The sequence below is a fragment of the Ailuropoda melanoleuca genome, chromosome 3 (assembly GCF_002007445.2).
Source record: "Ailuropoda melanoleuca isolate Jingjing chromosome 3, ASM200744v2, whole genome shotgun sequence".
Lineage (NCBI taxonomy): Eukaryota > Metazoa > Chordata > Mammalia > Carnivora > Ursidae > Ailuropoda > Ailuropoda melanoleuca.
Window position 1 is genome coordinate 86565017 of NC_048220.1, and position 27243 is coordinate 86592259.

Below are 27243 nucleotides of genomic sequence, written 5' to 3' on the forward strand. Positions count from 1 at the left end.
TTTAGAAAGACAAGCTCCATTAGCCTTCATGACAATCCCGGGAGCCAGGCGCTACTAATGATTTGGCTTGTCTTGCAAGGAGGCAAATGAGGCTCAGAGGTGTGAAGCATCTCGGCCAAAGTCAAACGTCTGGGAAGCAGTGCAGCTGAAACTTGAAGCCAGGACTGCTGGAAATGGACAAGGCCCTTCCTCTACCGCAGTGCCATGCGCCTCCGCTGAGCTCATCACCCAGGGACCGCCAGGCCCTAGATGCCAGTCCCCGGGCTGGGTCCTGCAGGAGGGAGCACACGGGAGACAGGGCCACAGCCTGGAGTCCCTGCAGCCAGACAGGAAGGAAGCAAGGGAGGCACAGAGTACAGAGACAGATGGAAAGGGGAGGGGCTGGCACAGTCAGGGAGGGCATCGCCACTCAGGAAAAATGGGAAGGGCTTCGTGGAGGAGGTGGTGCTTAAGGCTGGCTGAGATTTCAGCTGGTGGCGACAAATAGGGAGATGCTGTCTCATCCAAGCCAAGAGCCACCACCTGGATCCACGGGAATGGGCTCAGGACAGGCCCCCCACCCTGTCTACTGTAGGGGGCCTAAAGGACTGTGGGACAAATCTTTGAAACACCTCTCTGCACTGGATGAAATACTCCCAGTCCTTTCAAGGTTTCTCTTACAGGCTTCGCTCTCCTACAGGCCTTGTTCTCAGCCCGGGGTATAATGGAAAGAGTGTGGATGGTAATGTCCGACCACTCCAAGCCGTGATGATAGCTCTACTCCCTCCACCGAGCTAGGGGGTTCCCAGTGCAGTGCCCTTCCCTACAGGAGGACAGCTCCACAGTGAGCAAGGTGGGGAAAAAGACAGCTGATCAAGAGGGGCAATACGGGGGCAGCCGGGCCATGCTGCCTGAGCCAGCTGAAGGTGCACACCACCAGGGACACCACGTGGTACCCTGGATAGGACGCACTGAGAAAGGCACTCCACTCACACTCCAGTCTAATCATGAGAAAACATCAGGCTAATCCAGACTGGGGGCCATTCTTGAGGACACCTGGACAGAGCTCCTCAAACCTGCCAAGGTCATGAAAAACAAGAAGGACTGAGGAACTGTCCCCAACCACAGGGAACTGGGGACACATGACTGCTGGATGCAATGTAGGATCTTGGATTGAATCCTGCAGCAGTAAAAGGGCATGAGTGGAAAACAGGTGAAATCCAAATAAAGTCTGGATTTTAGTTAATACTAATGTACCAATATCAATTTTTTAGCTGTGACAGATGTGGTAATCCTTGGTGTGAACCATGGGGAAGGCCAGATGGGGTAACAGTACTATCTTTACAACTTCTCTGTAAATCTAAATTATGCCAAAATAAAAAGTGTATTTAATTAAAAAGAGCGAGAGAGAAAGAGAAGCAAATGCCAGAACGAAAACAAGTCTCATGAGTCTGGGGGTTGGGGAGGGGAGGATTTCTGTTTGGCCCAGTACCATATATCCCCCAGCTTCTAGAACTGAGCCTGGCACACAGTAGGGCCCCAATAAATATGTTCGATGAACAACTGGCTCCATCACGGCAGCCCACTCCTGCCTGCTGATGGGGGCTCCCGAGACCAGCGCACCTGCTCCCCACTGGAAGGGTTGCACCCCTCTGCATGGCTCCCCAGCAGGGGCTCGCTGGTGGTAATCTGCCCACAGATGTGTATGGCAACAGGAGGCTTGGCCTCCTCTACAGTGACCCAGAATCCTTCCAAGGCTTCCAGAGAAACAAACTGTAAACACAACTAGCTAGATGGCAGGTAACACCAGCTGCAGCAACTTCTGGCTAGACACGTCTCCAAAGGCAACGGAAACAACAGCAAAAATGAACTATTGGGACTTCCTCAAGATAAAAAGCTTTTGCACAGCAGAGGTAACAGTCAACAAAACCAAAAGACAATCAAGAGAACGGGAGAAGATATTTGCAAATGACATATCAGATAAAGGGCTAGTATCCAAAATCTATAAAGAACTTATCAAACTCAACACCCAAAAGACAAACAATCCCATCCAGTAATGGGCAGAAGACATGAACAGACATTTCCCCAAAGAAGACATGCAAATGGCCAACAGACACATGAAAAAATGCTCCACATCCCTCGGCAGCAGGGAAATACAAATCAAACCACAATGAGATACCACCTCACACCTGTCAGAATGGCTAAAATTAACAAGTCAGGAAACAACAGATGTTGGCAAGGATGCAGAGAAAGGGGAACCCTCTTACACTGCTGGTGGGAATGCAAGCTGGTGCAACCACCCTGGAAAACAGTATGGAGGTCCCTCAAAAAGTTGAAAATAGAGCTACGCTATGACCCAGGAATTGCACTACTAGGTATTTACCCCAAAGATACAAATGTAGTGATCCCCAATGTTTATAGCAGCAGTGTCCACAACAGCCAAACTATGGAAAGAGCCCAGATGTCTATCGACAGGTGAATGGATAAAGAAGATGTGGTACATATATATCGGAATACTACTCAGCCCTCAAAAAATGCAATCTTGCCATTTGCAACGACATGGGTGGAACTAGAAGGTATTATGGTAAGCAAAATAAGTCAATCAGAGAAAGACAATTATCATATGATTTCATTCATATGTGGAATTTAAGAAACAGAACAGAGAAGCATAGGGGAAGGGAGGGAAAAATAAAACAAGATGAAACCAGAGAGCGAAACAAACCATAAGAGACTCTTAACCATAGGAAACAAACTGAGGGTTGCTGGAGAGGCGGTGGGTGGGGGCATGGGGTAACTGGGTGACAGGCATTAAGGAGGGCACATGATGGAATGAGCACTGGGTGTTAGATAAGACTGATGACTCACTGAACTCTACCTCTGAAACTAATAATACACTCTATGTTAATTAATTGAATTAAAAAAAAAAAGGATGGCAAGCAACATCAGGCACACCAAGGCGAAAGAACCTGCTTCCACAGCACAAGAGTGTGGTTAAGAGTCAGCTCTGGGGGCACCTGGGTGGCTCAGTCGTTAAGCGTCTGCCTTTGGCTCAGGGCATGATCTCGGCGTTCTGGGATCGAGCCCCACATCAGGCTCCTCTGCTCTGAGCCTGCTTCTTCCTCTCCCACTCCCCCTGCTTGTGTTCCCTCTCTCACTGGCTGTCTCTCTCCGTCAAATAAATAAATAAAATCTTAAAAAAAAAAAAAAAGTCAGCTCTGCACCACAGGTGAGTCCTCAAGTCTCAGCTGCCTTACCCGCAGTCTGTGTGGCCTCAGCCAAGTCCTGTCCCTTCTTTCTGCCCAGCACCCTCACCAGACAAATGGGAATAATAAATAAATAGCTCTTACCCAATATGAGGATCAACTGAGGGAATCCAAGGAAGGCTTTTAGCCAGGCACTTGCTAAATGGGGACAATTGCGGGCACTCTTGTTATCACAACACAGTCATGGGAGGTCACCTTCAAGATACACCCTGGAGGCTGAAGGTATTAAAGGGTCTGGTGCAAGGGAGTGTCACTCAAGTTAAGCTGGAGAGGAAGGCTGGGTCCCGGGGTGGAGCTGGCCAAGCCGTCCCAGCACCACCCAGAGGAGGGAAGCCCCAATCCCCAAGGCCGCCTCTGCCCAAGCCCACAGATCCCTCACTTTCTGCCTTGGGCTCCAAGCCCACTAGACCACCTTCAACAGTCCTGGGACTCTGCCCCAAGTCCTGTCCACCCAGCCAGCACTTGGTCACACTGGTACGTGTGACACACGGGCGGCCTGCTGCCAGCCACAGACCACTGTCGGCCCCAGGAAGGCGTTGGTTTGGCCCAGAATCATGTTCAACAAAAATAAAATCAGAAATGATTCCTAACTATTTTCACACAATTTAGAAGATTTGCATCATTTCCTGAAAAATTGGGAAATCTGAGGTGTAACAAAAACAGAGCAGCATTGGAGCTGCCCCTTCCTGATGGAGTGTCGCGCTCCCATGGACCACAGCCCGCACCAAATCACCCACCAAGGTACCTGCCTGGGCCCTGGGGGCTCCAGGGTATGTGACCGACCGTTGACTCTCTCACCACCAAGCTATAGGTAGACATGTCTCCCAAGAAGACATACAAATGGCCACATACACGAGAAGCTGTTCAGCGTCACTGGTCATCAGGGAAATGCAAAACAAAACCACAATGAGATAGCACCTCACACCTGTTAGGACGGCCACGGTCAGACAAAAGTGCTGGCGAGGATGTGGAGAAAGAGGAATGCTCGTGCACTGCTGGTGGCACCGCAAACTGGTGCAGCCACTCCAGGAAACAGTATGGAGGCTCCTCAAAGGTTAAAAATGGGAACACCCTATGATCCAGCAATCCTGCGACTGGGTATTTGTACAAAAGAACTGAAATCAGGACCTTGAAGAGATATCTGCACCCCCATGCTCAGTGCATCACTGGTCACAATAGCCAAGATGTGGAGACAACCTAAACGTCCATGGACAGATGACCAGAACAAGAAAATGTGGTACAGGCATGGGGCGCCTGGGTGGCACAGCGGTTAAGCGTCTGCCTTCAGCTCAGGGCGTGATCCTGGTGTTATGGAATTGAGCCCCACATCAGGCTCCTCCGCTGGGAGCCTGCTTCTTCCTCTCCCACTCCCCCTGCTTGTGTTCCCTCTCTCACTGGCTGTCTCTATCTCTGTCGAATAAATAAATAAAATCTTTAAAAAAAGAAAAAAAAAGTGGTACAGGCAAAGAGTGGAGTATTATTCAGCCTTAAAAAAGAAAATTCTGCCACAAGTAACAAGATGGATGAACCTTGAGGGTGTTATGCTAAGTGAAACAGGCCAGTCACAGAAGGACAGATAACTACATGATATCCACTTACGTGATGTATCTGACACAATTAAACTTGTAGAAATAGAGACTAGAATGGTGGGTGCCAGGGCTGGGGAAAGCTGCTCTTCCAGGGGTGTAAAGTTCCGGTCAATACAAGATGAGTAAGTTCTAGAGGTCTGCCGTACAGCCTATAGTTAACACTACTGCATGCTTAAAAATGTGCTAAGAGGGTAGATCTCCTCTTAAGCATCCTTACCACAATTTTTAAAGAACTGAATTAGCAGTGCGACCCAAACAGTGATAGCATGAGAGTTTCCTACAGTGACAGACTGTTCATATCTACATGGGGGCAGGGGTGGTTCTATGAGAGAATGTCTTGAATTTCATAGAGGAGTATACCAAAAGTCAATTTTCTGTATGATTTAAAAAAGAAACTAAAGAAAAGAAATTACTAATAATTGTGTCTATCTTGTGGGGTCAGGGTGACTTTTCAATCCAAAGACACGCCCAGCACAGCACTCCACCCATCACAAGCCGAGGAACTGTCAGGCACTACTAGTAAGATGAGTACTGCCTCCCTTCCGCCTCCAAAGACGTTCCAGCCCTGGACTGGAAGGCAAGAAAGACAAAAGAACGCCATGGAGGGGTTCCTGCCACAACATCAGCACCCAATGTCTCAGGGACCTGTCACTGTACTTTGGTTTCATAACAGCCAGGCTTCTCATCTCCAATAGGGTTTCCACCTTTTGGAGAAACAGAACGTTTAATCCATTTCAAAGGAATCTTGCCTCCTGTTCAGCTGTGCTGCCCAGTGCGTTAGAGGACGAAGGGGTTCCAAGGGGAAGATTCCACTGGCAGGTGTACACGAGTCCCCAGGGCCCCTTGAAGCACCAGCTGTGCGATCCATCATCTCCGAGGTCGCTCTCCCTGGATGTAAAACTGGAACAATAATGCCCACTCCCCACTCAGGGTGAGTAGATATGTAAAGCACCTCTGTAGACCCTACCTCTCGGCAGGACCAGGGAACCCTGAGTTTCTCCTGCCTCTCCCAAGGGCCAAGACTTTTAAAAACAAATACATCTAGTGTTAGAGGGTTGGTGTTTTTTTTTTCCCTGTCCTGTACTTTTCCTGCATATATAACCAACATAATTAAGTTAACAGACCTGAATGTTAAAGTTGACAACAGACAATTAGGCTAATCACTACTTCCTCAAAGGATCAATTAGCGCTGTTTCCCACACCGTATTCTGAGAAATGGTACTGGGCGCCTTGTGAACAACAGGGTGGCTTCGACAATCAGTCTGGCAAACCTGGGCTGAACCAAGTGACTCGGCTTCCTCTCATGCAGGACTTCTCAGTGCCTTTAGAAAGGTACACACGAGTTATGAATCTCCAAGCGGGGGACACTGTATGCAGCACAAACTGAGAGATGCTGTGTCAAATCAGTCACACATGGCAGGGCTTTGGCAACCTTATCACACATCCAAATCACCTGGGGAGCTTATTAAACCACATTCAGTTTCGGGGTGGGCACTGAGATTCTGCATTTCCCAGGGACTCTGAAGAGCAAGGACATCAATGGAAAGGTAAGACCACTTATCGACCACTTGACCACTGAGGAACAGTCCCAGAGTAGGGAAGTGGCTTGCAGAAGGTCTCACAGGAGTGACAGGTGGGACCAGACTCCACTCCCAGCATACCCTCCAAGTACCTGCCCCACCACCTGGCTGCCCTAGATCTCTCGGCCCTGCTTCCTATGGATTCTCCCGATTTTGAGCAATCTTCTCGGTCTTTGTCGTGCACTGGAGTCTTGTGAGGGCCTTTAAAAAAAACACTAATACCTGACCCCCCACCCTCAGAGGCTGATTATTGGGTCTGGAGCGTAGCCTGAGCTGGGGAACTTTTTAAAGCTCCTCCAGTGATTCAAACACACAACCAGGGTTGAGGTCACCGACGTAGATGTGGTGGGGGAGCCTCCCCCCGCTCCCCTCCTCACACCCCGCCTGCCCCTCTGATGCCTGAAGAAAACCTCCCAGAAGCAACTCCAAAATAAAACATGAAAGGATGACCAGATGGAAATGGCACTTGATGAGGCCACAGCTGGCCAAAGCCCAGTCTCAAGATATTAGGTTTCACAGTCAGGAATCCAAACTGCCTTGAGAGGAGAGATTTCCATCTCATTCCATGTCCACATGAGCCGGTAAACATATGTTCTAGGCTTTAAAGCCCCAGTGGCCAATTGGGGAAAACCTGGACCCTCCAGAGTGAGACGCTCTAAGTTAGTGTTAGTGGACGTCTTTAAAGACAACTTCTGAATCAAGTGTCAGGCCAAACGAGGCTGGTTTTAAAAAAGGAAGGAAAGGAAAGGAAAAGGAAGAGGAAAGAAAAAAAGCTGATGGCTTTAAGCTTCTTAATGAGCACTACAGGGAAACAGAGATGAGAAAGCCAATGAATCTAGTTAGAGGAGACTTCCATTCTCTCTGAACTCGGTGAATGGAAGGGGAAGAGCTTTAGAGATGAGCCGACAGATGACAAGTGGGGCTCTGGGGCCAGATGGCAGCATTTCCACCCAGCATCTTCTGCTGACCCACACTGTTCCTCAACTCTACTGCACCTCAACTGGCTTATCTGTGAAGTGGGACGACGATACTGTCTGCGTTGTAGGGGTACTGTGGGATTAAATGAGGTGACAGATGTAAGATCCCCACGACACTTCAGGCACTAGTAAGTGCTCAATAAACACAAAATACTGGCTTCACCTTCACATCTTTTGTCCTCTGGTCGAATCTTCATTTCCCTTTTGCCCTCATATTTAAGCCCATTTATGTTTTTTAAAAATTGTTGTAAAGTAGGGGTGCCTGGGTGGCACAGTCAGTTAAGCATCCAACTCTTGGTTTTAGCTCAGATCGTGATCTCAGGGTCGTGAGATCGAGCCCCACATCAGGCTCTGCGCTCCGCGTGGAGCCTGCTTCAGTGTCTCTCTCCTTCTCCCTCCGCCCCTTCCCCCATACACTCTTGCTCTTTCTCTCCCTCTCTCTCTCAAATAAATAAATAAATCCTTAAAAATAATTGCCATAAGTATGTGTTTCTGTCAGCTTCCCCAAGTTCTTTCTGGAATAAGGCAGGGTAGAAATACAGATACTCCTGCTGGCTAACTGCCCAGTGTTAACTATGTGCTCAGAGCCCCCTGTGGTGGCTGGGGCTTAGCTTGGCACAGGGAGTGCTGGGGGGTTGGGGGGGATCTGGGTCTGAGGGCCCCCCCCTCAGACAAAGCCACATGAGGAGCTGAGGAATTCATACTTGATCCTCAGAGCAATGGACCCTGCTTGAAGGTTGAAACCAGGACATGAGAAAATCAGGTTAACTGTGGAAAGCTCACTATGGGAAAAAAAAAAAAACAAAAAAAAAACCAAAAAACAGGTCAACTTTGGAAAGCTCACTCAGGGTTCTCTCAAGAAGGTCTGGGGTCTCCTGGAGGAAGGCCAGGGTGAGAAGCAAGGGAGGCTGAACCAAGGCACTGCCACAGGGCCAGCACCATGGGCGTGTGACCTGCACAGTCAGGTAGGATCCCCTGCTCCAACGGGGGGGGGGGGGGGGGGTGTCCATGCTTATTTTAATGCTCTGCTGTCACTGTCCTGAAATCCGCAATACTTTTCCAACACGGGGTTCTCCATTTTCACTGTGCACTGGGCCCCACAAATTACAGAGCGGGCCCCACCCTGCAGGGAGGGATATGTCTCTTGCCCCTACATCTACCCTACCAGGTGAGGCAGTGATGGTCACCACTTGTCTTTAAAAGGAAGAACCCGAGGCTCTGGGAAGGTAAACTAACTGTCCCATGGCTTGGCTGGTCAGTGACAGGGCAGCAGCAAACCCAGGGCTTAGGGGTTCAACTCGGGGAACTCCACTGTGGGAAAGCGAGCCATCTCTGCCCCTCTGAAAGCTACGCTCAGACTCCTTTGGGCCGGGGCTGCAGGAACTGTCCCCCACCCCCACCCCAGACTGAGTGGGAGGTAGGTGCTGTTGACCCCTGCCAGCCGGCGGAACTGGGTACCATCAGAGCCAACACCCACGGATCTGGGTCACAAGGCCAGTTCCACAATAGCAACTGGCCAGCGATTAATGAAACAATTCAACAGGAGCAAAGCAAACACAAGTAATCTTTGCAGTCCCAGGATCTGCCTCCACCAACCCCCAAAAACGGCTTAGAGCAAATTCAAGGAAGGAACGGGGAAAATTCTCCACCAATAGCTGAAAATCTGCCCAGTAAAGAAGAGTTGGCATATCAGATCACCATGCCTTTGACTTCCTTGACAGACCCTGAGAGGCATTTCCAAGAGCGAGTTTGGCTTAGGTAGGGTTCTAGGTACCGGAGTTACCCCAGAGAATAAAACAGATAAAAAATCTTTGCCCTAGGGAGCTCATGTTTTAATGGAAGGCAGAAAGAGAATAAGCATAATAATTAAGTGAATTACATAGCGTTAGGAAATATAGGGGCTCACATGAAATAACACAAATAATGAAAATAGTGGCCAAAATTTATTGGGTGTTTACTGTGTCTAAATGCTTTACACACATTGACTTGTTTAATCCTCTCAACAATGGGTACTGTTCTCATGCCCATTTCACAGACAGGAGAACACACAGAAGGTAAGCTGCACAAGGTCCCGTAGGCACTAAGAAAAAAAAGGAGTATTGATGAGAAAGGGCAAGAGGGCAAGAGATTGCTATCCACCCACACACAGGTGACAAGGGAACAGACTTCAAGTCTGCGGTGGCCGTACAGGGGGACGTGCCCTCCTCCCTGCTCTCCAGTGCTGAGAGGGCAGGGCTACACATCCCCAGCTCTGTACTGTGGGCCACGTGGCAGAGGGCTACACACGGTAAACATTTGATGAATGAACACTGAAGAGGAAGAAGGAGTGTGGGATGGTGGAACCTTCCTTAGAAACCGAGCCCTGGAGTTAACAGATCTTAAAAAGTGTGAGTTACTAGGCACAAACGGCTCATCCTTCAAAGCACAAATGCGAAGTGGGGAAGCCCAAGCCCTCAAGAAAATGTTTTAAAACAATACCTCACTAAGCTGGGGCCCCCATGGCGCTAGGGCACTCCAAACCTCCAGCTCAAGGGCCCCCAGGCCAGAAGCCCCACTATCAGTCTCGCTCCCTTGAGGTCCAGGGCAAGACCCTCAGCCCGGAGCCTCAACTTCCTCCTCTTAAGGGGTGAGGTGCAGAGTGAAAGGACTGAATGACCCAAAGAGGTGGTTTCCCCAACAAAGTCAAAATCACTGGAACCTACTAAATCACAAGGGGATGGGGGTGGGGAGGTCGAGAATCTTTATTATCAGTCTGGGCAAGGGGAGACTTTGTGGAACCAGGAACCCATGTGTCAAACACAGCTCTCAGGGCCCGACGCTAACTATCCGTGTGAGGACTGCCCCTCATTCCATCCGAGGGGCTCTCCTTCTCGGGAACTGCTCTGGATCTGCAAGCATTTGTCTGAGACCCTCGTGCTGGCCTCTGGGCTTCACGGAAGGGTCAGGAAGCCAGCAAATGTTTGCCAAACGACATTAGTACCCAGGAAAAGGCTGGAGTAACACATGAGCCAGTGCCTGGGGGTCACTGCCAGGCTTTTTTTCCTGGGAAGGCTGTCCCTTTAGCCTGCTTTCACTCTCACCTGTATGGAGGGAAGGGGCAGGTGAGGAGGAAGAGTTCCCTCCTGCAAGGGAGGCATCAGAATCCCTATTTGTGGATGAAGAAATGGCCTCATGGACAAGCTCCTCATCTATACTGACGTCCTAGTTCTAAGCTCTAAACCCTACAAGGCTCTGAATTCAATGCTTCTCATGCATCCAATCCTCACAGGTGAGGGCCTTATTTCAGCTCCAACCTGCAGACGGCGAATTTTAGAGATACTGAGAGGGTTCAGATACCTGCCCAAGTCATCCTGTCACACAGCTGAGGGGAAGTCTGAACCTAGAGCTTTCGCCCCTAACTTCTAGAATATACCGAGCTGCTCAGTGGAGGGAACAGAGCCAGGATTCTAATCCAGCTCTTCCCCACACTGAAGCCCTGCTATTTTCCTGGCCAGACCCCCACAGTGTGGCTGCCTCAGGCCAGGGCATCCCCTGGGGCTCCAGACCTCAAAGGAGAGTCTGGCGGAGACCCCTTCCCAGGCAGGCTTTCAGAAGGCCTAGCCCAGCCCAACGTGGACCATGAGGCAGCTGGACCCCACAAAGGATGCATTGTAGTGACTGCAGAAAGCCAAGGCCAGACCAGGCTGGCCCCTCTGGGGAGCCCTGCCCATGGCTCCTGGCCTCCTCCCCTTCCCATAGTGCCCCCATACCCGGCGGACAGGACCAGGGCTGGCAGAGGCCTCCTGTTCTGCCTAGGCTGGGGCGGCCTCTGCCTATGGAAACCTAAAACCCTCCAGCTGCTGCCAGGCTGTACCGGGGCTGCGGACCCCTGCGGATCCCTGGGGGCTCATGGGAGGTGCCCCGGGCGCACCTGTCAGCAGGGGTGGGATCCGCGAAATGAGGCTCCATAGTTGGCAGCGGGGGAGGATGGCTCGTTTGCTCCCCGCTGGGGGAGTGAGTTCATCCGTTTCCCAGACTGGGGACAGGAGATGCGGGTCTGCGTGGTGTTGGGGCTGGCTGGGGAGGGGGCTCGGTGGAGGGAAGGGGTGGGGCGGCTGGGAGGAGGGCGGCTTTGCCTCCAGCTGCACGAGGGGGCCCTCCGAGGTTCCGGCTGGCTTTGTGTGCAGCAGGGGGCCCGCCCCGTGTCCCCGAGGGCCTGCAGGAGGCATGCACAGGGCTGGGGTCCCCTTTTGCGTGCCGGGCAAGAGGAGTCCGCGGCGTGCCCGGGCAACCCCTGGGTCCGCGGTCTCCACACTCACCTCCTGAAGTCAAAGGGCATCGTGCCGCCGCCGCCGGGGGTGGAAGCGCTGCAGGCCAGGTAGGCTGCGGCGCCGCGTGGGTCCCAGCCCGCTGCCAACCTCCTCCGGCCGCCCCGCCCCCGCCGGCCGCCCACCGCCCCCGACACCCGCCGCTCGCCTCCCGCCGCCGGGAAGTGACGCTCCGCGCAGCCCATTGGGCGCTGCCCGCCCGCCCCCGGCCTCCCCTTCCGCCGCCCGGTTAAAGGGGCCCGCGGGGGCCGGGAGGGGGAGGGGCGGGCCTTCGGAGGCGAGGCTGGAGGGGGGCAGGGCAGGGAGACTCCACAGACGCATTAGTTGCTTTGAGGCCGCCCTCTGCGTTTTCCTTCACTTTCTCTCTGTGGCCTTGGGCAAACCTCAGCCTCTCAGAGCTCTTTGCATTTGTGAAACAGTCTCCTTGAGTTGGAAGGATTAAATGAATGAGTGATCCAGATTTGAGTCGCGCACAGCGTCTAGCTCTGAGAAGGGAGGTCAGGCAGTCCTAGACTTATAAAGTGGACCCCCCATTTCCCCGCTGTGCCTCTCCGGGAAAGACACCTGGCATCTCTGAGTCCCCACTGCTTTCTACGTCTGCACAAGGACGCTGATGACATTTAAGGGGCTTTGTCCTGGGGGTCAGATGAGAAAGTTGGGAGACTGGCTTAGTGCAGTGCCTGGCACCCGGTAAGAGCTCAATCACCCGAAGTGATTGCGATGGACCGGATAGCTGCCTCTGCTTCCATCTTCCACGTATGGTTCATTTGAATGGTTTTCATTGAGAGCTGGCTGTGAGCCAGGTCCCTGCAGGGCACGCTCGTTGTCTCAGGCGGATTGCAACCTGCTCTGTGACTTAGCCCCGCACAGACCTCTCTGAGCCCCAGCTTCATCCTGCAAAATTCACAGGTAATCAGCATCTCCCTCCAGGATGGGTGGATTAGAGGAGATGGTAGTTGAGGCAACACAAGACTGGTATAAAGGAAACTAATTCCGAACTTCCCCTGGGGTTCTGTCGCTGGCCCCACCTCCAAGGTTTGAAAAATCCCAGGGGAGGCAGGTGGAGGCTCCTGTTCTAAGAGCAGGGCCAGAGGGCAGTTTCCTTATCTATAAATAGGGGTAAATCATGGTGCCCGTTCCTCTGGAAGGATTCAGAATGCACAGTACCAGCACTGGGTCTGGTGGGGTGGGGCCAATGAACCAAAATCTTCCCCTGGAGATACACCATGTCCTCACCAGTTGCCCCTCCCTTCCTCTGACCTCCAGCATTACCTTTTCTTTCTTTCTTTCATTCTTTCATTCATTCATTCAACAAGTGTCCTGGCACTTTGGAGAGAGAGAAGGAAATCAGTCTGAACGGAAGTCTGGGACAGCAGGAAGGGTGCAAGGGCCTTCTGTGGCCTGCCACCAGGCCCAAACCACTGTTTGTTGGTGCTGTGCAGGAAGGGAGTCATGCAGTAGTGGGCTTTTGACCACATGTCCTCCCTCCTCATAATGTGGTCCACAGTCTGTCTGGTGGTGGTCCACAAGCCAGCTGCTTGTGCATCATGGAGCAAATTCTGGGTCCCAGTTCTTTTAGCATGATCAGGTGTGCAGTTAGCATGATCTCCAAGAGATTTGTTGGCACATTTAAGTTTGAGAGGCACTGCTATAAAGGACCTTGCTCGTGGAAGCAGACGGGGTGGGGTTTGCCTTGGCTATTCCTTTTGCCTGGAGCACTTTCTTCTTTGTCTTCCACCTTCCTATATGGGCGGAGAATGTGCAGGTCCCCCAATATCTATTCTCCCTTTCTTTGTAACTGTTAACCATGTGAACAGTGTCCAGACTCTGGAGCCACCCCACCTGGGTTCATCTTCCAGCTTGTCCACTTACTGTCCTGTTTTACATCTGTATCTCAGTTTCTCCGTTTGTAAAATGGGGGCAAGAGTAGTACCTTCCTCACAGATCTGTTGTGAGGATGAAATGAGTTGATATGTGTCAAGGATGTCAAGGATGTTAAGGACTTAGGACAGTGCTTGGCAGAGAGTAATGCAAGATAAGGTTGACTTCCATTGCTATTTTTGCGTGGTGATGGAGCTCCAATGTTTGGGTGGGCATAGGGGTGCTCAGAATGAAAGTTGCAGTTTTCAGCTTTCCTTGCAGCTAGGTGTGGTCATGTGACTAAGTTCTGGCCATTGAGATGTAAGGGGAAGCATCTTGTGGCAGCCTCAGGGATAGATGGTATGTATTACCCTCTGTCTCTGTGTCCCTTTCTCCATCTGACTGCCCAGAATGTGGATGCCACCTTCCTGGACCACCTGGTGAAGGTCATGCAGAGCAACAAAGTAGAAGGAACCTGGATCCCTGTCACTGAGTGGCACAGTCACTGTCCTCAGACACCTTCCCAGACACCTAAGCAAGAGAGGAATAAACATCTCTCTTGGTTAAGCTACCTTTATTTTGGATTTTCTGGCACTTGTACTTGAACCTAATGCTAATACAACTGTTCGGACTAGTTAATTACTCAACAGCCCAAATCTGACTTGCAGAATTGGCCAGGACCCCATCATATGTTTGCATGGCACCTGTAGTTTTCCTTGGGCGACCATGGCACAATTTGTGATTAGATTATTGTTAACTGGCTAATGTCTACCTCCCCCATCTTGACTGGAAGCTCTCCAGGGAGGATGGATATCTGTTTGCTCACTCTTGTATTCCAGCATCCAAGCAGAGCCTGCACATGGTGGAAGTGCAATGACTATGCGTTGAAGGCTGGATTGGGCTTCCCAGGGAAGTAGGCCTTCCCACGGAACAGAGAGGATGGGGAGGGGAGCACATCTATAAGGATCCCTGTGGGGACCGTTGGGGTCATGAAGCAGACCAGGCTGCCAGTCCCAGGTGATCCATCCACCCAAAAGACAGTGGGAGATAGGGCTGAGGAAATCAGATTATGTGCTGCAGAATGGGGGGAAGTTCTGGACCTCTTGGACCAACGGAGTGACTTCATTAAGGTTGAGTTTTAGGATTACTAATCTTGTGGGACCCTATGGTAGCCAGCCTTCAATGATCCTCATCTGATGTTCCCATGCCCTTGTGTAATCCTCCCACAACAAACAGGACTGACTTGGGTAACCAACAGGACATTGCAGAAATGACAGTGTATGACTCCTGAGCCAAAGTCACAAAGGGCACTGAGGCTTCCGCTTAGACTCTCTTGAATCACTTACTCTGGAGGAAGCCAGCTTGTATGTCACAAAGATACTCAAGCCCCATTATAGAGGGGTTGGGCGGCCAGGAACTGAGGCCTTCCATCAACAGCCATGTGAGTGAGCCATCCTGGAAGGGGATCCTGAGCCCCAGTGAAATCTTCAAAACTGCAGGTCTGGCCCACAGCTTAACTACAGCCTCAGGAAAGACCCTGAGCCAGAACCACCCAGCCAAACTGCCTCTGAATTCCTGGCCCTTAGAAACTATGTGAGATAATCAATGTGTATTTTAAGCCCCAGAATTGTGGGTAATCAGTTCCGCAGTGGTGCAATGAATATAGGCTCTATCCCCATTTGTTTTTCTATCAGTACCTTCTCCCTGGCCAGTCACACAGTACTCTAGCTGAGTGACCTGGACACATTGCTTAACTAGCTGGGTGTCTCAGTATGAAATGAAGGATAATGACACCTTATTTGTGGCAGGAAGCCTCTAAAATCGCCACCTTAATCAATCCTCCTCCTGGTATTCATACCCTTGTGTAATCCCCTGCCTTAGAGTGTACACTGGACTTATTGACTCACTTCTAAGGAACAGAATATGGCAGAAGACGTGGCATGTTACTCCTAAGACGAAGTTATAAAGACATCGTGCCTTCTGCCTCGGGCCCTCTTGCTGCCGCTCACACGGGTTGCCCTGGGCCAGCTAGCGGCCATGTTGTGAGGCAGCCCTGTGGAGAGGCCTGCGGGAGTTAGCCGGTGCGTGAGAGGCCCGTGTGAATCTCCTGAGTCCTGACCACAGCCCTGTGAATGAGCTTGGAAATGGATCGTTCAGCCGCAGCTGAGCCGTGAGGCGACTGTGGCCCTGGTGGACATCTTGATTGCGACCTCATGAGAGACCTTGACCCAGCAGCATCCTGTGTGGCTCCTGGGAGAGAACAAGTGTTCGCTGCTTTAAGCCACTACATTTGGGGTGATTCGTTATACAGCATGGCCATAATAGGTGCCTAGCAGGTGCTAATTAAATGCTTGCTAAATGAATCAATCAATAAGCAAATGAAAGTTCGATAACATAGAATGTTCCCTGGATCCAAATGCTCACTTGCCTCCACCCGCTCCTGCCAAACAGGTCACCAAAAGGTGTTTTAAGCCGGGAAATGGCCGGGTCAGATTTCCTTGTCTGTAATGGGAGACTGGTTTGTGTTCCGCAGGTGTGGCTGGTTCGGCTGTGGTCTGGATGGAGAGAGATTATGAAATAATAATCTTTTGTCAGCTCAGAGAGGTCTTGAGGGTAACTTAGGCCTCTGAACAAACAGCTCTTCTTTCTTGCTCTGTTCAAGTCTACTCACCAACCAGAAGACATTCGTTCGTTATGAGTTGTTCACTGAATACCTCTTGATGACAGGCCCTCTGGGTGAACGTGACACATCCCCCTTTCAAGAAGTCAGGAAGGAGGTGAACGAGAGTGTGGTACCGCTATGAAAAACCAGGGTCAGGGCACTAATTCCTTGTGCGGATGCAGCTTTGTGTGGTAAGCGCCACGGTACGGGCAGCACCAGAGGTCCTGGGGGTCCAAGGAGGGGTCCCTGATTGCTCCCATGGGCATGAATTAGTCTGAACTCTTTCAGCTGAAGGTGAAAGAAATCATCTCAAATCAATGCACACTGTCTCAGGGGGGAAAAAGTCCAAAAGTAGATTTGGGGTGTCAGGCACAGTTGCATCTAGGCATATCGCATCAGGAATCTCTCTCTCTCCATCCTAGGTGCAACTTTTTTCTTCTGACTTCAAGGCAGACTTGCCCTTTTGGTGGCAAAATGTCTGACTATTGCTCCAGGTTGATGTTTTCCCGCTCAGCAACTTCAGTGGATGTGATGACCCACTTTGCTGATAACCTCCAGCAAAGTCTTCTGGGCTGACCCACAAGGGCCTGGCTTAGTTCTCAACCCTGACCAGTGGCTCCAGGGGGATGGAGTGTGCTGAACACCAGCCCCTAGTGCCTGGAGTGGAATCAGACTCATCCTACACCCACAGATTCAGATGGGAGAAGGGTGGCTTCCTAATGAAACGCCAGGGCAGCATTGCCATGGATGGGAAGGATGCTGGGAGGCTAATTCATCAGGTATCTTCTCTAGGGATCAGTGAATGTTAGTTGGATAAATTCATTCACGCAGGGGGAGAGAGGGATATATCTTCTGCCCCAGCACCAACCTCTATTTTCTACACAGGGCACATTTGGTGCAGTGAGCTCAGTTTTTCCATTTTATATTAAGTGTCCAGGTGTTCCCCACAGCTATGCAGGAAACTTCTTGGTCACCAGCCTCTGTCAGATAGTGTTCTAGCATTTTCAATGCACATGAGGAAACCTCAAGTCTTTAGATTCTCTTCTTCTGAACCCCACCTTCTTCCTTTTTCATGAGTCTTCACTCTGTCTCTGAACCCAGATAAATCTAGGCGGGTCTAATTTCTCATGCAAGGTGCAGTTCAGTCTTGCCTCTTTTTTTTTTTAATTTTTTTTTACCATACTATGTTAGTCACCACACAGTACATCCCTGGTTTCTGATGTGAAGTTCGATGATTCATTAGTTGCGTACAACACCCAGTGCACCATGCAATACGCGCCCTCCTTACTACCCATCACCGGTCTATCCCATTCCCCCACCCCTCTCCCCTCCGAGGCCCTCAGTTTGTTTCTCAGAGTCCACAGTCTCTCATGCTTCATTCCCCCCTCTGATTACCCCCCCTTTCTTTATCCCTTTCTTCTCCTACCGATCTTCCTAGTTCTTATGTTCCATAGATGAGAGAAATCATATGATAATTGTCTTTCTCTGCTTGACTTATTTCACTTAGCATTATCTCCTCCAGTGCTGTCCATGTTGCAGCAAATGTTGAGAACTCGTTCTTTCTGATAGCTGAGTAATATTCCACATTACATAATATTCCAGTATATATGGACCACAACTTCTTAATCCAGTCATCTGTTGAAGGGCATCTGGGTTCCTTCCACGATTTAGCTATTGTGGACAATGCTGCTATGAACATTGGGGTGCATATGGCCCTTCTCTACTACGTCTGTATCTTTGGGGTAAACACCCAGTAGTGCAATGGCTGGGTCATAGGGTAGTTCAATTTTTAACTTTTTAAGGGACCTCCACACTGTTTTCCAGAGTGGCTGTACCAACTTGCATTCCCACCAACAATGTAGGAGGGATCCCCTTTCTCCACATCCTCTCCAACAATTGTTGTTTCTTGCCTTGTCTATCTTTGCCATTCTAACTGGCGTAAGGTGGTATCTCAGTGTGGTTTTGATTTGAATTTCCCTGATGGCTAATGATTTTGAACATTTTTTCATGTGTCTGTTAGCCATTTGTATGTCTTCATTGGAAAAGTGTCTGTTCATATCTTCTGCCCATTTTATGATTTGTTTATTTGTTTCTCGTGTATTGAGTTTGAGAAGTTCTTTGTAGATCTTGGATACCAGTCCTTTATCTGTGGTGTCCTTTGCAAATATATTCTCCCATTCCGTGGGCTGTCTCTTAGTTTTTTTGACTGTTTCCTTGGCTGTGCAGAAGCTCTTTATCCTGATAAAGTCCCATAAGTTCATTTTATCTTTTATTTCTCTTGCCTTTGGAGATGTGTCGTGAAAAAGGTTGCTCTGGCCGATGTCATAGAAGTTGTTGCCTATGTTCTCCTCTAGAATTTTGATGGATTCCTGTCTCACATTGAGGTCTTTCATCCATTTGGAGTTTATTTTTGTGTATGGTGTGAGAGAGTGGTCAAGTTTCATTCTTTTGCATGTAGCTGTCCAATTTTCCCAGCACCATTTATTGAAGAGACTGTCTTTTTTCCACCGGATGTTTTTTCCTGCTTTATCAAAGATTAGTTGCCCAAAGAGCCGAAGGTCCATTTCTGGGTTCTCTATTCTGTTCCATTGGTCTATGTGTCTGTTTTTGTGCCAGTACCATGCTGTCTTTGTGATCACAGCTTTGTAGTACAGCTCAAAATCCGAGTCTTGCCTCTTTCTTGAGATCCACTTGCTTGACCTTTTTCTCCTTGGCACACTAACTATTCACTGAACTCCTGCTCTATGAGGCTCATGATCCAATGTGCTTTTTATTGTGGTAGCCTGTGTTTGTGTTTCAATCCTGGTTCCTCCATTCTCGGGGCTGTGTGACCCTGGGCAAGTTACTGACCCGCTCTGTGTCTCAGTTTGCTCATTGGTAAATTGGGTTAGTAATGCTCATATCATATTAAAATGCTTGATATAGGGCCAGCACTTAACACAGAATCAGGCACACAGTATATGCTAATAAAATTGCACTTTGCCCACATCCTTCCACTCTGAGAACTCTAGGGAGGGTGAATGCAAAGGTAGTGGCATTTGGTCCATGCAGGAAGGGGGCCTTTGTCTCCCATAGATAGTGGACCTCTGGTCAGCCTAGGGTGTGGCACTTCATCCACACTTCTTTTTTTTAAAGATTTTATTTATTTATTTGAGAGAGGTGGAGAGAGAGAGAAAGAGAGAGAGAGAGAGAGAACGAGCAGGGGGGAGGGGCAGAGGGAGAAGGAGAAGCAGACTCCCTGCTGAGCAGGGAACCTGATGTGAGACTTGATCCCAGAACCCTGGGATTCCTGGGATCATGACCTGAACCTGGGATCAGATGCTTAACCAACTGAGCCACCCAGGAGCCCTCATCCACACTTTTCAAGAGCTGTGAAGTTCACCTATTTGAGATCTCCAGATGGTGCTAACTTCTGCCTCCAGCAGTCATCTTCACAAACCACATGACTCAGGGCCACCTGCTCACTTTCTTCATGTCTTTCTGACCCGGAGCCCACCTGGACCCTTTCTTCCATTGTCTGTGGTATGGCTTGGGGTGGGGTGGGGCTTGCACAGCCAGAGACTCAGCATGCCCCCATCCCTGTGGGCTTCACCCTCCATTCCTACTCCTTGGCTGGACCTGGGGAGCTGGGGAGGCCATTGTGTGGCCCAAGCATGAGTGTGTGTCACAGTGTGTGGGTGTCACCATGCGTTGGCAGTGCTGACGTCCAACCTGGGGCAGGTAGGTCTGTTTCCTAGCTGATGACTGTGCCATGCTTCTTCAGGGTGAGCTGGCGACTGGCGGAATGTCAAATCAACCTTGACTCTGAGGAGGAAATAGAATAGGGAGGCCCGGGTGTGGCTCCACGTAACTGAAGTAAGTCCCTTCAGCTCCCTGAACATCAACCACTTTCTGTGTAAATTGGGGATCTCTGAGGAGTAGAGGTCATTCGCTCATTCATTCACAAGACAATGATACATCAGCTAACGGGACAGAAACTCCCTTCACACACAAGTGTTTAGCACCCCATAAGTAGTGATAAATATACAAAAGCCCAATAATAATATGTCCTAGGTGTCCCCAGCCAGCTCCACACATTTTCCAAGGTGCCTGCAAACAGAGAAAGTCCAAATGAAAACCCGGCTCGGTGCGACCCCAAGAATTGCCTTACAAGAGAGGAGGTCAAAAGTAGAAGAGAAAGCTCTGGGGTCAGAGAGCAGGATCCCAGGCCTAGCTCAGCTGGTTCCCGTCTGCATCACCATCAGGTTGTCTCATTCCCTACTATAGCCTTAATTTCCTCCTCCGCAAAATGGACATGGCACCAGGTCATGGGATAGTTGGGAGGGTCAATTGTTTATCCTGTGGTCATATCAGAGCCCCCACTGCTTTCAATCTAGTTCTAGCTGGTCCTCAAGTCCCATCCCCTCTCTGGTCTCATGCCCATATCAGTGAAGTGAGGAGATCTGTGGGAACAACCAAGGTCTCTCCTTGCTCTATGAGTTTATTCTTTTTTTTTTTTCATTTTTTTCTCCTTTCCAAAACAAGTACATTCTCAGCAGACCCTAGATGTGGCATCCTACTGAGTTAAATTCAAGAAATCCTGACTGAGCTCCAGGAAGTGTTTGGATATTGGGAGTATAGATGTCAGCTGGACCCTCCTCTCCAGAACAGTCACCCCATCAAATGACCTCTTTATGCCCTGCCCCCCCAAGTCATATATTCATCAATAACTCTAATCTGGCCTAAATCAGAGTTATTAAGATAGAATTAGCTTTTGTGATTTGTTTTGTTTTCAGGAACTAATTAATTAAAGGAAAAGTAATTACTTAATTTAAAAAGTAACGTGTGAAAAAAGATATTCAAACGGAAGAAAGAGTTCCACAATGGAGAGTGAAGTCTCTCTTGTCCCCCCACAGCCCAGCAGAGGCGACCACTGCTAAAAGTTTTCTTTACTGGACTGGGCTTTCTGGTAGCCAGTGGTGACCCCAGACTTTCTTTGGAAAGAAAATGGATGGAGACATGTCTCTGCTTTCCCAGCCAAGAGGTCTGAGGCCAGGAAGGAGGAGTAAGGGTGGGAGCTTCCCAAGGAGTTGAGGGTCCACCAAAAGGCCAGAGGAATGTCTGTATCCTCAGGGGCCCTGCTGGGGACCACGTTCCATCCTTCAGGCAGCCTCCAGGGCAGGTTTTGGGGTCAGAAGTTGGCCAAGGAGACCTTTAACCCACTTCCAAGAAACCCACTAACCCTGTCAGGAAAGGTCTTTTGCAAATATTTGTTGAGTGACTCTGACAGGCCTCCAGCTAGGGTTGGAATTAGGGTGAATTAGGAAATCGAACTGGAAAGACCCCAAATCTCACTATGAAAGCAAGCAAAAGGAAGAGAACATTGACTGAAAATCTACTCTCTGTCAAGGGCGTTTATCAGTCTATTTTATTTATTTATTTATTTATTTATTTATTTAAGATTTTATTTATTTATTTATTTATTTATTTATTTATTTATTTATTTATTTGACAGAGCACAGGCAAGGGGAGCAGCAGGCAGAGGGAGAGGGAGAAGCAGGTCTCCCACTGAGCAAGGAGCCAGCAATGAGGCTCAATCCCAGGACCCTGGGATCATGACCTGAGCTGAAGGAAGACACTTAACTGACTGAGCCACCCAGGCACCCCTGCCAGGCTATTTCAAAATTAATTTTTAAATATACAGCTAGAGTAGGAATCCATTTTCCACGTAAGAACGAGAACTTGACAGATAAGGTGAAGTCCCCCTTTGATCTCTAGCTCCAATCTTGGTTTCCTTCTGCCTCTCCAGAGGTAAACTCTCTTTCAATTTCATGTGAATCCTTCCAACGTTTTTCTCTGCATTTTTCATACGTAGGTTTTCTTTTTCTTTTTCCTTTAAGATTAATGGTATCATATGTATTATTCTGCCACTTAATCTTTGGGTCGATAGTATATCTGAGAGACTTTTGTTTTGGGTGAATACAGGTCTACACAAGAGCTCCTGGTGTTTCATGGGGTGCTCGCATTAGCCCCACTACAGATGATCGCATAGTGGCTCAGAGGACATAAGTGACTCACCACAGCTGGTGAGCAGTGGAGCAGGATTCAGACGTGGACTTGTTTTTCCAAACTTGGACTCTACCTGCCCTTTACCTAATCTGCCTGTGGTTTATACCCTAAGTTTCCTTTGGCTTATGACATCATCAAATGGGTCATTCAAAGATTGATCATAATGCATGGGACAAATTGGACGCTTCTCTTTCCTGTTAAAATAACGCCATGCTTGCCCAGTACCCAGGGACTGGGTCTAAGTCCCCCAGCCTGGTAAGAAAAGATCTACACAGGGCTCCTTACAAATGCTCCAGCCTCCCCTGGTCAGTGCTCCATTCAGAATGTGTTCTCCAGCACCTCCAAGCAATTAACTCAATTCTGGCACTATCTACGTAGAGATAGCATCAGATCTCACAGGTTAAGGACTCAGCCCTACAAGACTGCCCCGCGGCCGCCATTCTCAAGTCCAGATTGTCATCCGTGCTTCTGAGTGACTGGCTCTAAGTGAGAGGTTCCTGAGACCTCCTCCTCAGGTTGAATTAAATTGCTAGATCATCTCCCAGAACTCAGACGTTTACTTATGTGTAGCAGTTGATTACAAAGAATATTATAGAGGTAATGAACAGGCAGATGAAGTACGGAGGGTGAGGTGTGTGGAAGGGGTGAGGAGCTGCCACTTTCCCAGCAGCTCCTCGTGTTTCCCAACATGGAAGTTCTCCAAACCCTGTGCTTTGGGGGGGTTATGGAGGCTTCATTACATAGGTACGACTGATCAGATCATTGCTATTGGTGATTGAACTCAATCTCCAGCTCCTCTCCTCTTCCTGAAGGTGGTGGTGGGGGCTAAATTACAACCCTCCAATCAATCTTCTGTTGGGCTCCCCTGGCACCAACACCACCCATCCTAAGGGGCTTTCCAAAAGTCACCTCGGTAACACAAACTCAGGTGTGGTTGAAAAGGGCTCACTGTGAATAACAAAAGACAGCTTTATCATGCTTATCATTTAGGAAATCCTAAGGCTTTTATTTATTTTTATGTATTTATTTATCTTTAAAGATTTTATTTATTTATTTGAGAGAGAGCGAGATTTATTTGAGAGAGAGGCAGAGGGAGAGGGAGAAGCAGGCTCTCTGCAGAGCAGGGAGCCCAATGCAGGCTCGATTCCAGGACCCTGAGATCGTGACCTGAGCCAAAGGCAGATGATTAACTGACTGAGCCACCCAGGTGCCCCTTTTTAAAAATTTTTTTAAAAGATTTATTTATTTATTTTAGGAGAGAGGAAGAGAGAGAGAGAGAGAGCACGCACATGCATGTGAGTAGGGGAAGGGGTAGAGGCAGAGGGAGAGAAAGAATCTTAAGCAGCCTCCATGCTGAGCACAGAATTGATCCCACAACCCTGAGATCATGACCTGAGCTGAAATCAAGAGTCAGATGCTTAATCAGCTGACCCACCCAGGCGCCCCAGAATCCTAAGGGTTTTAGAACCTCTATGTCAGAAACAGTGGAAGACCAAATACCTATTTCTTATATCACAATATCACACTCCAGGAAAAAAACCAATTACTGGTGGTTCCCCTCATGCCATATAGTTATTTCTCCTCCGCATCCTTGCCCGTATAGTCCTCCCCTGCCAGCTCCTCATCCCAACCCTCCTCTGCCTAGTTTACTCATCCTTTATGCATTCCCACACATCCTTTGAGACTTGATAGAGGGCCATCTCCTTTTGGTCACCCTCCCAGTCACCCCCAGGCTAGGTTAGTTGTCCCACCTCTGCGCTGTGGCCCACAATGTCTTCTACTTACGGATGTCAAAGCATTTTCCATCCCATTCTAACTGCCATTATATCTGCTTCCCACGCTTGAGGGTGAGCTCCTTGAAGTGAGGGTCTCTTTCATCTGTATTTCCAGGCTCCAGACAAGTCTTGCACTCATGGTGGGGGCCACCTACATGTTTGTGGAGTACATGCATGCCTCAGTGAAGGAACAATGGAGTCTGTTGTCTTCTGTTGAGCTTTCCATGATGATATGGAGAGAGGAGGTACATAAGATGATAGTATAGAAAGAAAAACCCAAGCTCTCTTGAATTAAATTTACCCAAATGGCAGTCATGCTATCCAGATGTGTGGTGACTGTATTGAATAATATCTTCTCGAACCGTCTCCTAGCTCAACTATTTCTCTTAGTTCTGTGATGTTCCTCTTTTTCTTCTCTTTCATCTGGCCTTTAAGGCTGCTGAAAGGGGTTGCATGCCAAAATTTTCATCTGAAATCAACCCTGACAAGGGCTGGTTGAGCCTCGTGGCTTCATCTCCTTGGTTACGTCCCTTGTTTCAAAAGGGCATTAAAACCCTCTGCCCACTCTTGAGACCAGCAGGGATTTCCTGAGAAGGGGGACTGGGGAGTTTGCTTTCGGAGGAACTGTTCCCCTCCTCAAGATTGCAGTGAAAACTCATTATCTCTTAATTAGTTTTTTGCCTCTTGCCTCCACGTTTTAATGTCATCTTCTGTTCCGACTAGAATTAAGGGAAGCCCAAAGCTTTCACCCATTTCCCCTCACTTTCTTTTTCTCTGAACAAATCTGAGGGAAAAATCTCTCTTCGTTTCTTTTTTCTAAATATAATTAAATTAAATATAATTTAATATAATTTAATGCTTCTTTCACTATAGAAGTATGAAAGAATATTTTTTAAAAATACCGGAAAAGAGGAAGTAAAAGGGCACCACTACTGAGACACTATCCCATGTAGAGTTCTTCCAGTCTTTTTTCTATGTGTAGGTTTTTTAAAAATTAGGTAATACTGTATATACACACCACAAGACATATAATACAGATGCGTTACTGTAAGAATTATAGAGTAAATATCCATGTATCCATCATCCAGCTTAGGAAATCATCAGATACCTTAAAAATCCCCATGTGCCCCTTCCTCACAACCCACCCTGAGGTAGACATCATCTTGAGTTTTGTGTGAGTCATTCCTTTGCTTTTCTTTATAGTTTTATTCTCTGTATACTGTGTCCCCAAACGATGTGATTTTTTGATTATATAATTGGAGTGTATTATTTTGCAACTTGCCCCTTTCTTTTATTATGTTTGTGAGATTCATCCACGTTGATGTAAGCAGGTGTAGATCATTCATTTTCATTGCTCTGCAGTAGCACATCGTACGTGTATGCTGTACTCTGATTTACTTATCCATTCTCCTGCTGATGGACATGATTTCCAGGAGTTTTTTTCATCTTTAAAACCTTTTTTAATTAAACAAAATGATTAAGGATCTATTTTTATTGTGATAAATAGATATAAACATAAAATTTACCATACTAATCCATTTTTAAGTGTCCAGTTCAGTGGCATTAAGTACATTCACCTTGTTGTGCAACCATCACCGCCATCCATCTCCAGAACTTTTGTCATCTTTCCAGGCTGAAACACTGTGCCAAATAAACAATAGCTTCCCATTCTCTCCCCACCCCAACCCGTGACAACCACCATTCTAATTCTGCTGCTGTAAATTTGGCTACTTTGGGTACCTCATTCAAGTGGAAAGTCATTGTCTTTTTGTGACTGGCTTATTTCATTTAACATTATATCCTCAAGTTTCTTTCCTATTGAAGCATGTGTTGGAATTTCCTTCCTTTTTAAAGAGAAATAGTGTTCCATTGTATTTATATGCCACCTTTTGCTTATCCATTCATGTGTTGATGGATTCTTGGGTTGTTTCAACCTTTTGGCTCTAATACTGCTATAAACCTGGATGTACAAATGTCTGTTCAAGTCCCTACTTTCGATTCTTTCAAGTATGTATCTAAAAGTAGAATTGTTGGATCCCATGGTTATTCGATTTTTCATTTTTGAGGAGCTGCCATATTGTTTTCCACAGCAGCTGCACCATTTTACATTCTTACCAGCAGTGCTCAAGGGTTCCAGTTTCTCCACGTGCTCATCAATACCTACTATTTTTTTTTGTTTTTTGGGGTTTTTTTGGTGTTTTCATAATAGCCATCCTAATGTGTACGTGAGGTGGTTTCAGGATTTTTAATAAACAAAACAGTTATGACTATTCTAATATATATACCCTGGTACACATGCGTAAGAGTTTTTCTATTAATATAATTAAGAATGGAATTTCTGGGTCATAAGATATGTGTGTGTTATTCTTCAGTGTGGCAATCCCAACGTACACTGTTGCTCTGTGAAAGGGAGGTATATGCAAAATGACCTCCAAAGGAGCTGTAAGACCCAAGAAAAAACCCACAAGTCCAGCTTGACGAGAAGTGGTTTATTAAGGGTACCTACAGACAGAAGCATGCCTTAGGCATGTCTTGGGCAGCCACAGGACGAGTAGACCTCCATGACCCCACCTCATGTAAGACCTGCTTTTACAGCTTAGAGGCTGGAGAGTGCAGTGCTGGCAGTCATGTCTCCAGAGCTGATCAAGGTTGTTATGCCCCAAGGGTGTATTTAAGGGCGTGGTTAGACAAAAAGAATGAATGTGGGAGAGGGGCAACTGTGTTCAGGAAGGCTTCGGGTCACGGAGTGGTCATCATGGCAGATTTGTCTAAGATGGCATCAGTATGGTTTATACACCTGTCATCAAGAGTAGGTGATCCTTCTAGCTGCTCAGTACCCTAACACTATTGTCACAGCTACAATTTTCACTGGTTTGGTGGGTATGAAACGACAATGTGGTTTTATTTTGCATCTTTATGAGTAATAACAGGATTAAGCATCTTGTCATAGGTTTCCTGGTCATATTTATTTCCTCTTATGTAGACTGTTGAAGTCTTTTGCTCATTTTCCCATTAGATTTTCTCAGTAGGATTTTCTCATGTAGGACTTTATTTTGGATACTAATCATTTATTGATTATACATTACAAATATCATCTCCAGATTTATCATTTGTCATTTCATCTCTTCTGGTGTCTTTTGATGAACAGAAATATTTCAATATAGTTGGATGTATTGATCTTTTTCTTAGTGGTTTCACTTTGT

At 48.1% G+C, this 27243-nt stretch overlaps 1 protein-coding gene across 4 annotated transcripts in view; it reads right to left on the reverse strand.

Annotated features, from left to right (window-relative positions):
* ERGIC1 (endoplasmic reticulum-golgi intermediate compartment 1) overlaps positions 1-11895 on the reverse strand; it is a 101799-nt gene extending 89904 nt beyond the window's left edge. The window contains exon 1 of one of the 4 annotated variants that reach the window (XM_034656731.1): positions 11687-11895. In XM_034656731.1, the coding sequence (XP_034512622.1) occupies positions 11687-11880 (194 nt within the window). In that variant the 5' untranslated portion in view covers positions 11881-11895. Of the gene's footprint in view, positions 1-3987; positions 4157-11686 lie in introns of those variants that run through there. The other 3 variants (XM_034656733.1, XM_034656732.1, XM_034656729.1) reach the window with 3 other exon arrangements.
* Between the last annotated feature and the right edge of the window lie 15348 nt (positions 11896-27243).